General features: G+C 40.9%; 1 protein-coding gene across 1 annotated transcript in view; it reads right to left on the reverse strand.

The window, feature by feature from the left end:
- Positions 1 to 13,666, reverse strand: part of LGR4 (leucine rich repeat containing G protein-coupled receptor 4) — a 102,127-nt gene extending 88,461 nt beyond the window's left edge. The window contains exon 1 of the mRNA XM_063093666.1: positions 13,467 to 13,666. Within this exon, the coding sequence (XP_062949736.1) occupies positions 13,467 to 13,651 (185 nt within the window). The 5' untranslated portion in view covers positions 13,652 to 13,666. The remainder of the gene's footprint in view (positions 1 to 13,466) is intronic.
- Between the last annotated feature and the right edge of the window lie 2,659 nt (positions 13,667 to 16,325).

Raw genomic sequence — 16,325 nt, forward strand, 5'->3', positions numbered from 1 at the left:
CAAGAAACATAGATGGGAAGAGCTTACATCTGGGAAGAGCACTGAAGAATTCTGTTGTACAAACAGCTCCACCAAATAAACCTCATCTAAAAAACCAAGATCCAACAAGCATCTGCAAAACCTCACTTATTACCTGTGATAGTAAGCTCTCACTCCCCATGGTTTCTCCATCTCTAAAATGGGGAGAATAACAGCACATGCTTTAGAGGGCTTCTGGGAAGATTAAATAGATAACACATGTAAAGCACTTCACTTAATGCCTGGCACTCAATAACATTATTATTGGCATCTAAGTTAATAATAAGATGATGCTGATGATTTATCTGAATGGCACGACAGACCATAAAGCTCTCCATGATTAAGAATGCAACATAAGTGAAATGAAAAAGCAAAATGCTTCCAGCTTTAGAGTCACCAGGCAAATAAATGACTGCCCAGGATGGAGCTGGCTATCACCAGCATGTTCAAAATTAAACCTGTGGCCACAGATTCAATCATGAATAGCTCTGCTGCTAAAGGAAAGAGCACACAGATCCAAATAGGAATCCATCAAGTCTGTAAAATATTAACAGCTTAATAAACATCAGCTCACACCATCAACAAACACAGTGTTCAAGTCAACTAAAGAGTAGCAACTAAATTAATACCAAGTTGACTAAATGAAATGCCTTGGGGGTAAAAAGGATCATGGGTGATTTACTTTTGTGCTGACTTCCCTATAAAAACATCTTCAACAGGGGAGGCAGGAAATTCCAGTGAGTGAAAGGGGGCAGCTACATGGAAACCATCATACTGCACACTTTGCTTTTTAATCTACTTCAAGGTTTTGATTTAAAGAATCACATCCAGCAATTTGCTCCTTAAGAAACAGAAAAGTGAGTCCGCTAACAGATCTGATCCTCATATATCATGTAAGTGAATTCTACAAAAGAAAAAAAAAGGCATAGGATTGATATTTACTTTCCCTACACAGAAAAACACTATTAACACGGAAAATAATGTGAAAGCTTTTAAACAAAGATGTACAAAAAGCAGGGAGACTGAGAGATACTTTGTAAAACAAAATTCTACTATGAATAAAAGACAACTTCATTTTACATAGTAAATGCAGTTTTAAATATGAGTTACTCCTAAATCAAGTCATAGTCTCCCACTGTGTGTGTGTGTGTGTGTGTGTGTGTGTATTCACACACAAACCACCACTCACTAACTGTGGGATGTCTGAGCATGTTATCTAATCCATTCAAATCTTAGTTTGCTCAGCCATAAAATGGGAACTATGCCATGGACCTAGGATGGTTATTGTGGAAATTATAGTTAGGACATGTAATATACCTAATATACAGGCAAGCCCAGCAATTCCTCACCAAATTTCTATTTTTTTAAAAAAATCAGGCTTTCCAAACATGGATACACTAATAATTCAAAGTTTTTTTCAATGTAAGCAAAATGCTTTGCATTGGAATCATTTCAATAGAAGTGTTTAGGGCATCACAGTAACTGCCAAGTATCGAAAAGGGAGCTAATAATTCTAGTCTTTTAAAAGTAGAGACATTTAAATAAAATTAGTTTTTAACAGCTTTTGCTAATACTACACCATGCTAACAACACATTGAGGCTGTAAGTAACTGCTGAAAACAAACTTCACTACAGCTGTAAGACAAAGTCAACACCAGCATTTTCTTATAAACATACTCACCATTATAACCCCAATCTCACTCTGGATATTTCCAGAAGTGAAATAAAAACCTATGTTCATACAAAAACTTCTATGTGAATATTTATAGTGGTTTTATTCATAATTGCCAAAAACTGCAGACGAGGCAAATGTCCCTCAACTGGGGAATGGATAAATGAACTGTAGTATATCCATACAATAGAATATTCCTCAGAAATGAAAATGAATATTACACACAGACATATGTGCCAACATGGTAGACTCTCAAACGCAGTATGGTGAGTAAAAGAATCCATACACAAAGGACTACATTCTCTTTCATTCAATTTACGTGACATACTGGTAAAGGTAAAACTATGTAAGGTAAGAGACCCAAGGTAGAAAACATTTCAGGAGCTGCCAGGAATTGGGAGTGGAGAGAGGGGTTAACTACAAAGCGGCAGAGGGAAATTTGGGGGAGTGATGAAAATGTTGTAGATCTTGGCAGTGGTGGTGGCCACATGACTGTATACATTACAAAACTCGCAGAACTGTATGCTAAAAAGGGTGAATTTTAAGAGTAAGAGGTTTGGGGGGAGTTTTTCCTATGAATTCTTAGTTATGAAAGCCAGTTAAGTGGTCAGTTAAAGTAAGGAAGGTAAAACATCCAGGATTAAACCATTTATTTTAGGATAAAAATATGGAGGCACCAAAACAAAAGGAAGTTTCAAAAAGATCTATTTATGGAGAACTGAAAAAAGAGAAACTTTTGAAAATTTAACCTTCAAAGAGCCAACAAATTTAGACGAAATCTATTATACTCAAGAACTACAAAAGGGATTACTCATATGAGAAAACATGAAAGGCCATCATTTCTATTAGCATGCTGTTATGCAGTTTATGTTCAGTAGTGATACCAATGAACCATCAAAAATAACTTCTACAGGGTCGACCCCATGGCGCACTCAGGAGAGTGCAGCGCTGGGAGCGCAGCAGTGCTCCCGCCACAGGTTCGGATCCTATATAAGGATGGCTGGTGCACTCACTGCCTGAGCGCGGTGTGGCCGGTCACAAAAATGACAATAAATAAATAAATAAATAAATAACTTCTACAATGTGGTACCCCACAGATATGTACAATCGTTTCAATAAAAAAAAAAAATCTTCTACATGAGACGTGCATGTAAATTTAAATATTTGGCTACATCTGGCATAAAATAATCAAAAGGAGCTCACATCCTATTAGATAAATCACCAATTCCTATCAAAACCAGCCCATATGTGTAGGAAACAATGACTCTTGAAATTCAAGGTGGGGTAACTTGAGGGTTAGAAAGACCGTGATGAAATGAATGTCATTATCTCCTCCTCCAAAGTCACAAATCTTCGCCTCTTTGGATGCCATAGGTCTGTTTATTTATTTATTTTTTTTCCTTTTTTTTTCCTTCTGGAATGCCATCTCAGCCAGGGTGATGCCAAGGGCAAATTCTTTTAACACACAATAAGACCCAAGAAAGACAGGAATTAATTTATCCTTCTTTTCCATGGTCTTGGCTATCTCCTGTAACACCTAACAAGACTCCACACTACAGATTCAGATGCCACAAAGCAAAGCCCTGAGTGGTAGCTCAGTTAAAAACCGAGCCCCCAAGTGGAAGTCTGGTACTGTGCAACAGAAACCTTTCAAGGTCAACACAGCAGTGTTTGACTAGCATGAGAATGATCAATTGATCTCTTTCTGTGAACTGACAAGAAGATAAACACAAAGGCATACAGTCCTCAAGGCATGTTCTACTGGGAATCGAGCATCTGTGTTCTCAACACACACCACAAATCTGGAAAAGCAACACCCAAATGCCACACACACACACACACACACACACACACTCTCACTCTCTCTCTCTCTCCCCCCCCCCCTTGGTGAAATACATGATTAAGTAGGAAACCCCACCATGGAAGCAGGCCATGCAGACTTAAACTGATATTAGAAATTAATTTATCCAAAACACAGGATTTCCTTTCCACAGAATGTAATGGGGCTTTGGAAAACACCCTTTGATTACTAACAGTAGAGCCTGTGGTTAGTGTGCAAATTTGCCAACCTACCATGAAGTATGAAGCCTTCTGCTGCATGCCCTCATAGCCCCTGACTCTGTTTGTAAAGCACAGGAATGAAATATTCCATATGTTTTTTTTGTCAGTGACATGGCTATTGAAAGCAAGGCCACGGTAGTCTCCCTGCTGAGGCACTGGGTCAAGCTATTCATGTGTAACCAGGCAGATGTCAAGATGGTAATGGGAAAAACATCTCAAACATTTTTTTAAAGAAAGAGACCCAGGGTAGAAAATGCACAACTGTATTTGAAACACTCAGCCAATCTAAACAGGTTGTTGAGTACTATTGCACATGTTAACCGCTATTCTGCCTTTATCATTCACTTTCAAATTAGGTCTGAACCAAATCGCAGAAAGGTTTTTAAAGGTTCTGAAAAAACTTTAACTGTGATTAACAAGAATGCCATACAACTTTTAAGAAATACGAAAAATTTTAAAGAAAGGATTTTTGTTCTAAAATTACTTTTAAGAGAATAAGCTTTTCTTTATCCACAAAACACAAGCATTAGTCTCAAATGTAAAAAGATATATAGATAGATATCCAATAACCAGTAAAACACCGCTTTAAAAATACTTAAAAGAAAAAGTTCTCTCATAATCTGAATATTTCTAGAAACAAAGTGATGTGAAGAAATAAGAATGCAGCTAAAGTGTCAGTGTTGAGTAAATCTTAACCATCCCCAATGTGGAAAGACGGAAAGTGATCTTAGAAACTACATGGGCATGCACTGTAAAGAGTTAGCATTGTCTAATGGAATCCTCAGTGTTCCAAAGTCTGGAAGTAGAAAATCAGTAACTAAAGGTCACACTGACATTGTCATTAAAGGATGAGGAAAGTCACATGCCCATCTGTTCTGAGGAGAAACCCTGTGTTCCCCTGTTGGAACAGCACCATTCTACTTGACCAGCCACCTCAGGAAAGCAGTGCCAAGTCACAGAGATGGAGCCAACATATACAGTTTTCCCTGAGCTCTCCCCTCCACAGAAACTGCACCTCCCCACCATCAGGCTTTCTTGTTCAAAGGGAAGTAGTATCACCACCTATAACAAGGTGTCTTTATAAAAACATATGTTCTCTTCTCCTGCCAGCAAGATCTTTACGGATTTCTGAATGAAAATTTTGCCAGATGAGTAGCCTTTTTTCATTAGCACAGTGGGTCACCTGTGAATCTAGAACAGGCTTTGAATCTGATATATATATTCAAAGAACAAAAGAAATAGGGTTTAGAATTGTAAATCCCAAAGTGATATATATTCAAAGAACAAAAGAAATAGGGTTTAGAATTTTAAATCCCAAAGTGATAACACCCATATACCACTGCTTAGTCACTCCCCAAATAAATAACAAATCGGGTCCTTGTTCAGTGTCACTCATAGAGGTTATGCTGAAGACAGGGTGACCCTGAAGATAACGTAAGCTCTCTATTTTTGCAGATGGGAAATCCAAAGTGCAAAGTGGTTAAATGATTTGCCCAAGATCTAAGAATGCCCTCCTAAACTCAGGGGTCTTGATTCCCTGTGTCACACTCTCAAAACAAAACAAAATAAACCATTTCTGAAAGCCTCTTCATAAAAATATGCCTATAAAAGGAGACGAGGAGCCGTTTAACTCAGCTGCTAGAGCATGGCCTTGTAACACCAAGGTCAAGGGTTTGTATCACCCTGACAGGCCAGCCACCAACCAACCAACAAACAAAAAGAAGACTGGGGAGTTGATAATGACATAAAAAGCTATATGACATGACCATGGACTTAAAATGACCTTGGAGAATAGAAGGCCAACGAAAAAATTCTTCGTAGGAAAATATATTTTTAAAGATTTTTAAAAAACTAATCAAATTAGATGAACTAGCAGAAGTAGCACAGAAAGGATGAAAACTAGGTTATGATAAACTGTTAAATATCAGTTAGTAAACCCATAATGAATAATTTTTAAAATGTGATACTAAAATATTTAAAAGGTATTAAACTCACTTAATATTCCCTTCTTATGAACACAGATCAAATTATTTGAGAATTCTGTATACACTCCAATTTATGTGAGATAAAGAGAGCTTGAAGAGGACCCAAAGGGCAATTACCACATTTAGAAAATGCAAAGACTGGATTAATTTAGCACCTAAAATAGAAGGCTGAAGAGCACATGAACAGTCTTCAAGTACAGGGAGAAACCTGAAGGTCCACAGTTGACATTATGTGTTTATCTCTCCCTACAACTGAAAAGGAAAGAGATGACAGAGTAGGACAGAGTTCCTAAGGTGTTAAGTTATTCAAGAAACCGTGCTCTCTCATTTTCTGGAGAATTCTACAAGAAAACCACTCTCTAGGATGGTTTGCACACAGGGAAAGGGTGACAATATAGAACACAGATATGGGTCTCCTCTCTTCTGAAAATATCTGGTCTGCCAAGCCCTTCATGTATTATCCACATAGTTTCTTCAAGCACTTCTAAACACGAAGCTTATCCCATAAGGAAAAAGGAAAACCCCAAAAGTTAATCGGCATCATAGCCCAATCCTCAGAGCTTCACAGAAAAAAGGACAGCCAACTTGGAAGCACACCTCCCGTTCTGCGCCTTTAAACCAAAAATGTGAAGAGAGTGAGCATTATAAAATTCATCTCTTCACATGAAAACAGTTCCAATCAAGCTCTGTAGAGGAGTTTCAATGTCACCACTTGTCCTAAATTACTCTGCAGTTTACGCTAAGTGCTACACAAGGGAACCTCCAAGCCTGAGGGGAATGGAGAAGCGAGACTTGAAGCAACTCTAGGCACATCCCTTAGCCATGCCTAGCACAGCTCCAAGGTACAGGAGCCATCTCCCTGTCAGATTTATGTCACTCTTCTTAGGAAGGAAAATTTCTCCAAATAGAACTTTAAAAATATAAGGGAAGGAGGAGAATAATGATGTTTCTGGATACCCGGTTCTACACTCTGATTCAAATATCAAAAATATTTTGTTATCAGGGTGCAATGAGATTTTCATTCTTTCAACGGTCGACTTTATTTTTAAAACTCTAAAAAAACAAAAAAACCCAGCTACATTCTCCTAGTGTAAAAATAGGGAAACATAACAGACAGCTAAGGGGGCTTACATGGCCTTTTACAAAGGTTTATCTCAATTCAGAATACTTAAATATAAATTAAATATGAAGGATAAAGGATCATTAAATGTCGTGTAATATATTAAATATGTTCCCTCCACATGTTTTCTCACTAGCACAGATAACAGACTAGCCTGGGATCTAAATGTATATTCAATCTTGGCCCAGCTGCCTCTCAAAATATCTACACTTTGCATTTCCCTACAAGGATATTCTCATATTCTTATGGGCCAACATGTTGCCACAGGATGGTGGTTCAATGCTTTTCCCATAAAACCTTTCAGTACAGAAAGCTAAGAAATATGTTTTTAATTTTTTTTTTTTTTTTAAAGATTCATTCCTTGGACTTAGAGTATTAGAAGAACGTTCCTAAACATCAATCACTTGCACCTAAAATAAGGGATACATAATGCCAAATCTTGTGAAGGGGGACCTAACTAGTGTGCTTTTTTTGATTATCAAAATAGGTACTGGTATAAAAACATGTTTCAGAGACTAAAAACAATCAGCCCAAACATTCAGAGTTTTAATTGCCTGGACATGACACAGAATACTTCAGTACACTTTACATCTTGCTAAAAATAGCCCAGCCATACACAAAACTTAATAACAAATATTTGTCTATGTGTGGTGAATCCAGACTATACTACTACACGATTACATCCTCCTATTTAAAAGAGGTACTTGAGTACTAACTTGCTAAAGCCTTTAGAAAGTTGTGAATTTATAAAATGTATATGAACTATAAAATCACAATATCTCAAGCTAAGACTGATTTCTAAACTCAATTTTGACCTCCTCCAATTTCAGGCAATAGGGCTGACACGTAGTGTACAGTTTGACCATCAGGTGCTTAAAGGCACAAAAGAAATGTCAAGAAAAGCTGACAAATTACCCATTGTGTAAGCATACTGATTTGCTAAATGCCCTAGATTTTTTCCTTCCCTGACAGGATTTAAAATTAGAGCATTTTATCATCTTCAACCATGTTTTCAGAAAGCCATACTTCACTGAACAACGTTGGAGGAAAAAAAGGACAAATTTATCTATACTCTTTTATACACAGGGAAACAAGCTTCAGTGTTGCCGAAAACTTGAAGGTGGCACAGGATGGTTAAAGAGCAAGCTGGATAACACATTTCTAAACTCAGAACTTTGAGATCTAGTTTAAAAAATTAAAAGAGCAAAGCTGTCTTATCAAGAAAACTCTAAGTTATATTAGTTCCATTTTTCAGAGTTAAAGACACATTTGGCAAGGGTTTAACTTTTAATTCATGTAAACCAACAAATATAGTGCTCTTTTTTTAATAGAGAAAAAGTGGGAGACGATCTTAGAAAGATTTCGATGAATCACTAAGTGATTCTTACAACTTAATATTCTACAGAGATTCACTCAAATTCAAAGCAGAGAGATAAATTAGCCATCATCTAGCCCAATATCCATTATTCATTGATAAGGAAAACGAGAATAAAAGAAGAGGTCAACAAGGAGACCAGAAACCAAAATCCAAACTTCCAGGCTGTCAGTACTTTCCACTATTATAAAGATAACTAAAATAAAAATACGAGAGAGAGACTGACAGAGGCCAAGAAAACGCCTAAACTTGCCTGGATCCACCTACTAATATGGAACTTTGATCTTTCCTAAGAGATTAAGCTGTCAAATGTTACCTTACAATTCCATCGTTAAGAGCCAAGTGCCTGGACATTAAATACTTGTGATACTGTAACTGGCATAAGCACAGTTTGACCGGAAATCACAAAATATTTATGGGTTACTGCAAGCCTTAAGGAGGCCAGAATAAGAGAGTCATTGGTTCAAATCCTAGGTACTGCTCAAACCACATCCAGCACACTGTTGCCTAGTGAGACAGTAAGTGCCCCACTCAATGGAAATACTCCAGTTGAACAGGACAGCTGGAGAAGTCTCCTGAGTGGGTGAGAGATTCCATTATTTACACACCTATACTTCACTAAACAGAATAGAGAGGACCCAAGCAATGCAGAAAAATCAAATTAAATACAAAACTCTTGGCAGTAAGAGTTGTTGACTTCTTTGTTTTACAGATGAGGAAACCAAGGCTCTGAAGGGTTCAGCACATGACTCATTCAAGGTTACTCCTGTGATTTATTGACAGATCTGAAACCCAGCTCTTCATATTTCCAGCAGAATGCTCTTTCCTCTTCTGTATTTAAAGAGAACCCAGTGGTTCACTAGCTCAGAAAATAAAAAATCTATACATAAAGATGTTCATATATTGTCCTTGTTTAGAACAAAGTTCACTTGCATATAAAACTAATACATTTCTAGAAAGACACATTACACAAACCATGTTAACACTGACATCTGCAGATAATAATTCAAAAACCAAAAGGTTCAAAACTCTACCATCAGTAAGGTAAAAACATGGCTGGTTGGTTAGCTCACCTGGTTGGTTCATGGTGCTGGTAAAACCAAGGTCAAGGGTTCAGATTCCCTTACAGACCAGCCGCCCAAAAAATAAATAAGGTACAAACATTTAGCCACTGATTACTGATCTGACCTGCCAGGGAATACACTGCAGATACTGGAGGACACGTAAATACTTTCAAATGATCCTATTAAAGGAAGGTGTGTGTTGTAGTGAAAAAATACACCTTAGCAAAGAATCTAAGATTCTTCCAAAAGAAGAAAACAGCAACAGATTCTTAAGAAAAACACCTCAAAGCCCTTCAGGTAGCTCTCAATTCCATATAAAAAACTCAATAACCTGATCATGTACAGGAAACACACACCGTGAAGGTTTGAGAGATTATGACTAATTATATGGAAGTGAGGATGTTGAGTAACTTTTTGTACAGTATCCAAATTACTGAAACAGAGCGATTTTATTTTCCAAGTGTTAAGCCATACCCACAGGAAACAAGTAGGGCTATTCTACTCTAGCAAAGCGCCTTAGCTAGTCATGCATTCTGCAACAAGTCTCCATGGCAAATTTCCTAACACACACTTCTAAACACAAAGAAGGACTCCTTCAAGTGAATGGTAATAAACAGGCTTTTGCAACTTCAACTAGAACGATATTTTGCTACTCCTAGGATCTTTTTAGGAGAGGATCATAACATTATTGTCACCTTGGCATCCTAAAATTGTGGGAGAAGTATAAAATCATAGAACTTCTGGAAGCAAGAAGCAGCCTTAGAAGTAATCTTAGTGAATCCAATTGCTTCATTTTTTTAAATGAAGATATTGTCACCAAAAAAAAAAAAAAAAAAAAATGTAGAATGACATGCCCAAGGCCACACAATTACTCAGTTGCATGATAAGAACTATGATCAAGGGCTCAGATCTACCACCCTTCATGAAGCCACAGAAACAACCTTTATAATCTTAAAGCTAGGTGCCAGATATAACTTAGGATGTGAAAATTTGTGCTCCAGGTCTACAGTTCTCACACTTTGTAGCAGTAGCTCACGAACCAGCGGACTCACATACACAATTCCCTCCCCACCACCACTGTAACTTCAACCTTGGAATGTAGGTGACTAAGAGTCACCTTATTACTACTAGTACAGTAACAACCTTGAATCCTTTTGATAAAATACACTTTGGAATTTTAATATTAGTAAGATTACTTCCTTTAACACACCTCAGGGTGAATTATGGCAAGCTGGTGCATTGTGAGACAGGACTGAAAATTGCTGTTCGAAAACATAAATAATCACTACAGGTGCAGCAAATGATGTGAACACAGGAATCCCATCCACAATACTGAGGATTACATCTGAGTCTGTCCCCAGACTCCAGTAAAGCAGCTTTCAGCAGGAAATAGAGCACTGTTAGACTGAAACAAGTTTAAACGAGCCTAAAGGAGAAGAAGGTATCCTCTCGGAGGCCTTCTGAAATTTGGACAAAAGGCTAAATGCTGAGAATGCTGAATTTGACAATCCCAGGTAGAAATCATGTCTGAATTTCAAGCCCCAATTTTATTCCTCAGTGTGGCCTATGTCCTTATTTATTCACTCCAACATTTTTAAGTGCATTCTGTGTGCCAGGCTCTGCTGACTCCAAGTTGAGTAGAATAAAATATCTGCTCTCTGGCAGTCCTGGGGTCTCTAAAGTGGGATAAACACACCCTGGCAGAGGTGAAAGTACTACCACTGGAAAAGCCATTGAGGAATGAGAAGAAAATAAAGAACTTTGATTAATAATTACAGTCTCATCTTTTTAACTTCTAATTTTGTGTTTGTAATTTTATGTATAACTAAACAGGCTTTAGTGCACATGCTCCAGGAATTAAAAATAGGTGAACAAAAGCTTAAGGACTAGGGACCTAGTCTCCTTGTGTGTCACTGTGGCTCACTAAAGCTTGATAGGAGAGCAGACTGGAAGTACCCGGAAAGAGATCCCAAGTGAGGCCAAGGTGTCCTATAAGATCGACTGGAGTGTGCATACCTGCAGCACCTGCGTCTCCTCACACATGGCTTTTGAGACTCACTGGACTAGCTGGTTTCCTCATGAGTAACTTGCAAATATATTGCCCTTGAAAACTCCTTTAGATAAGGTAGTCATATAATATATACCTTTGAAGGTGAAATGAGTTATTAGCATGTCTAGTCATTCTATCTATAGGTCACAAACCGAAGAAAATAAAACACATTTGCTCACAACCACACCTCAGAAAGTGCTATGATGATGCTATTAGGTACTCTAATCTGGGCTGGTGCCAATTACTTCTGTTTCGAGAAATAACTTTTCTAAGGTTCAAAGTTGAAAATACAGCATTTCACTGCCTTCAATGAGTTCTACAGACAGATACCTGATGCTCTATAGAGACAAGTATGCTGTCATAAAAATGTGATATTTCTTTGTGGTTTTAGGTGGTAATGTAAAACAGCTCTTCTCCTTACAGGGCAAGTCTACTCATTAAAACTCAAGGAATCTGCTAAACAAGGTCTTTGCAACTGGTTAAAACAGTAAAATCATGCTTGTCTTCTATAAGGAAAACTTTGAAACAGGTATGGGAAAAGGCACCTCTCTTTCTGCATGAATTCCCTAAAAGTTTCTAGAAAATCTGGGGGGAGGAAATTAACCCCATCTCCTCTATCCAGGTCTTCTTTGCCTCACTTTTATCCATTCCTGCTTGAGCTTTCCCATTTAATGTACTTTTGTGAACAAAATGCTCTTCATTGCAAAGTTAACTTTTTTTGGTGAAAAAAAGCTAAATTTTACCATACTGAAGGAAAATGACTTCAAATACATAACTAACACCTGAGACGTGGGAAAAGGGGGTTGGGATGGGGGCTGGAAGCAGAAGAGTGTAACAACAGGTTCCAAGACAATGGGCCTCAATGCACACTAAAACTCCATCCTGGGCAAGCAGGCAGAAAGAACACCTTGCCACCACCCACCTGGAAATACAGCAATGCTCTGGCCTGCATGAAAAGGATTTCTTCACAGGGTCTGTTATTCCTTTAAAACTGTCTAAGAGGTCTCTTTCAGTAGCTATAAGGTAAAAGGAAATTCTCTTTACCCAAGGGCCTCTCAGAATCCCTTCCTCTCTCAAACGGTTCTTTCACTGCCCCTGATTTAATCATTGAACGGGCCACACGACACAAGAAGGAACAAGAGCACACAACAAGCCCTGCACTCAATCACCCTATTCTTTCTCTATCGGTGGCATTTGCCAACACCACCTCCAACACCTATTTCAGATTCCTCTCCTTTTCTGATAGGAATGTCTAAAGCTCTCAGCTCCCTGTTTGAAGAAGGAGATTTTGGAAGTCAAAGCCACTTGAGTGACTATCCCGACCTCAGGCAGTCAAAAGAAAAGTCTTGCTGGTTAAGGTTCGGCAGAAAACTGCTGCCTACCTTGTGGACTGTGCTGAGCGTATTCTCTGAAACTTTGTTTCTCTTCCCACATCCTCTACCTCGGGTCAGCATTACGTCTTTAAAAGGCCTTGCTGGGTAAAAAGAGGATTTTCACCAAGAGAAGACTGTAATTCTCCCTTGGTTTCTCCGGCTCCCCTGCGTGCCCCAGAACCCTGGACGTGAGGTGAGTCCAGAGTGGAACTGGGCCGAGGTGCCCGGTCGCACTACCTGGACGGGGCCAAATTGTAAAGAGATTGGTCCTGACAGAGGTACAGGTGTTTCTTCTCCCCACATGCTGGAACGCAGTGGGGTCCAGGTGCTTCCCCACGGAAGGTGCCTCGTCTGCACTCAGGCCAAGTTGTCGGCGCCCTCACCCCGCCAATGGCCAAACTCTTGCCAGCTGAGCAGGGGCCCGCGTGAGAAGGGAAGGTCGCATGAAAAGACTGCCAGGGGCAAGCGTTTCCAGATTCCTTCCCTCTTCCTTGGCCCCAGATGCACTTGGGCGGTTGGGTGGGGGTGACTGTGCCCGAAAAGACTGGGAAAGAGAGCTACTCCCGGCTCGGACCCGGACTGGCGAAGTTTGGAAAGCCCGCGGCGCGGGAGCGGGTGCCAAGCACCCCCCAAACACAGGTGACCAGTGTTACCCGCCCCCCAGTGGCAGTGGACGGTGGGGTGCGATTGGCCGCCGGCTCCACCCCCGCAGGTCCCCCACCCCCTGCGCCGCCGCCGCCGCACTCACAGCGCTTGGGTGAAGGCGCTGAGTCCCTCCGGCACGGCCGTCAGCCCCTTCCCGGAGCAGTCCACCCGACGGTCGCCGTCGCAGCTGCAGGGCGCCGCACACAGAGGCGGCGCCGCGCCGCTGGGCCCGGCCGAGCCGAGCAGCCCCAGGGCGAGGAAGCAGAGCAGCCCCAGCGGGCCCGGCATTGCTGCGGCCGCCTCCCGCGCCGGCCCCTCCCGCGGCGCCGCTCGCTCGGCGCGCCTCCGCTGCCCTCCGACGCCCCCCGCCGCCCCGAGGCGGTCGGCCTGCGGGCTGGGGCGGGGGCTCGCTCCCTCGGCGGTCCGCGCGGGCTCGGCCCCGTCAACAGTCCGCCGCAGCAGCGCAGCGACGCGGCGCTCCGGAGTTTCGCCTTGGCCGCTGCTCCATGGAACCGCAGAGGCAGCCCCGCTCCTCCGGCGGCTCAGGCCAGCCGGCCCGGCCCGGCGCAGCTGCGGGGGCCGCGCTCTGCCATCGCACCCGCCTGCCTGCCCCCGGCCTCCCGCCGCAGCAGCCGCTCTTCAAGGTTGCGGAGCGCAGCCTTCAGCCATGCCGGCCCCGGCCCCCGCCCCGGCTCTCGCACAAACACCCGGACTCTTTCTCGCTCTCTCCCCGCCGCGGCTCGATCTCTTCCCGTCCTTTTCCCTTCTAGGGTTGCACGCTCCGGTTCCCAAGCCCCCGGCCGCTGGGTTATGCAAATCACTTAGGTATATGCAAAACGAACCCTTCTCTCGGAGCGCCATTGGCCCGGGGAGGTCTCGAGCTCATTACTATACAGGGAGGGGAGCCGCCATTGGCCAAGAGTAGGATCAGAGGGGCGTGCTTCTCGGGAGTGAGTGACAAGGTGGCGCTGGCGGTGGCGGGTCAAGGCAAAATCCCTGACTTGGCTGGGTTTGCGTGGCAGGTTGCGGATTGAAGACGAGGAGTCTGGCTTTTCCCTCCCCCACCCTCCTTTTTCTTCCCCCTGCAGAAATTGGATCTCCTAAATTGGATGACCTGAAAAGTAGAACTTGCCTCCAGCATTCAGTTAAGTTTCAAATGACTCTCCGCTGTTCCAAAGGGCGAGGGCGTCAGGAGCTGTGCAAATGGAAAAAAGATTTTGACGAGGAGGGAAAAACTGTCCCTCAATCTGACACGAATCTCTGGGTTTTAGCTATATACTAAATTAAAACAGTATACCCCCTCCAGTCTCACTTCACCTGGGATCTTTATACCTATCTTGACATACACTTGGTAACTAAGTCTTAGCAATTAATCATCCACGATACCAATCAGACTATCTTACTTTAAAATCCTAAAACACAGGGGTATTGTATGGGTCAAAGAAAATGATGTTTCTGAACAACTGGTCAACTTCTCCAGACAACAAAACATTTGAGTGGTAGGTGACTACCCTTCAGAAGCCCGAGGCAACCTTGGTTTTAGGTAATTATCCCGCCAGAAGCACTTTAAGTCCCTGTGGCCTAACTGACACCACAGAATCATTATCTGTACCAACTACTGCTTTATGGGCACCTCCTTTCTTGCTTTCTGCAGTGCCTTTGGGTAGTTTTACTCTATATAGGAGACATTTTTATGAATAAATTAAAACAAACAGGGATTAAAAATGTCAGCATAATATTAAGTTGACTGGTCATTTCGTATAGGTAAAATTAAGGATTATGGAAACAAGTCGATACAGACCTAGAAATTTAAAATGGAAAATATTGATCGTCTTTGTATCCAGGAGTTCATCTCTAAAATAATGCCACGTTGGACACACAACTAACTATAATAAATTTATCTGCATGTGGGAGAGTCAATAAATACAGACATGCCTTCACTTTAAGCTGAAGGAATGATATATTTCCTCTCATTGTAGGGCTGAAGGAGAACTTCAAGATAGATGGACAATCCTCTGGTTTTGTAGATAAGAAATTTAGAGCTCTCAGATGATGTGCTCTGTGCAAGATCATCACAGAACTCCTGTGCTCCTGGCTCCTTTATCAGTGCTCTTGGAGCCTTCCTTAATTTGGCTTCCATTGTCTAAATTACTTCCATTATTTTCTAGCAACTTTCATGAACAAATGAAGTGAGGAGAAAATTGTAAAGTTAGCTTCTCTAATTGATTCCTTTAGGATCTCTCTTTTTTAAAAACACTGAAAGATGACAGAATTTCTCTTGTGAAGTGTCATTCTTTTCAGCTGTTTTTAAGTAACAATGATAGATTATACTGGTTAACTTTATTTCTGCCAAGTATTTCCTTTCTTTTAAAGCAATGGTTTTCAAATGTTAGTGTAAGAATCACATGCAAAGCTTGATTAAAATGCAGGCTGATTTAGTAGGTCTGAGTGGGGCCCAGAAATCAGCATTTTGATGCACATCAACTAAGAGTGATACAGGTGTTCACACTTGAAGCACTTTATTCTTTGTCTTCACGGAATAAAATCTTAAGGCTGGCAACTTAGGTGAAAGAAAGGATTCATATTTTGGAAAAAGGAGAGATAAAGATTTTATTTTGAAAATAAATTCCTATTGTCTATCAGATGAAGAAGGTAAGAAAGGAAGATTCCGATTTGCAGCTGAGCCAAAGAAACATGAAAGATCAGGAACAAAGGATGGCTGGGGAAGAGAAAAGGTAAGATCTGTTAAAGTGTTAGTATTTCTTACAGTTACTACATTATTTGTGTTTCACGTTAAAGATAAATTGGTCAATTAGTTTTTACTTCTTGGATAAGATGTCCCATGAGAGCATAAAGGAAAAAAAATTTAAAAACCTATTTTTTAAGATACTATCTCAGAGAAAAATGATCAGCTCTTAAACCATAAGAACTAGAAAGATTTGGGGATGAACCACATAAAAAT

Source organism: Cynocephalus volans, chromosome 4 (genome assembly GCF_027409185.1).
Source record: "Cynocephalus volans isolate mCynVol1 chromosome 4, mCynVol1.pri, whole genome shotgun sequence".
In the NCBI taxonomy this organism is placed as follows: Eukaryota; Metazoa; Chordata; class Mammalia; order Dermoptera; family Cynocephalidae; genus Cynocephalus; species Cynocephalus volans.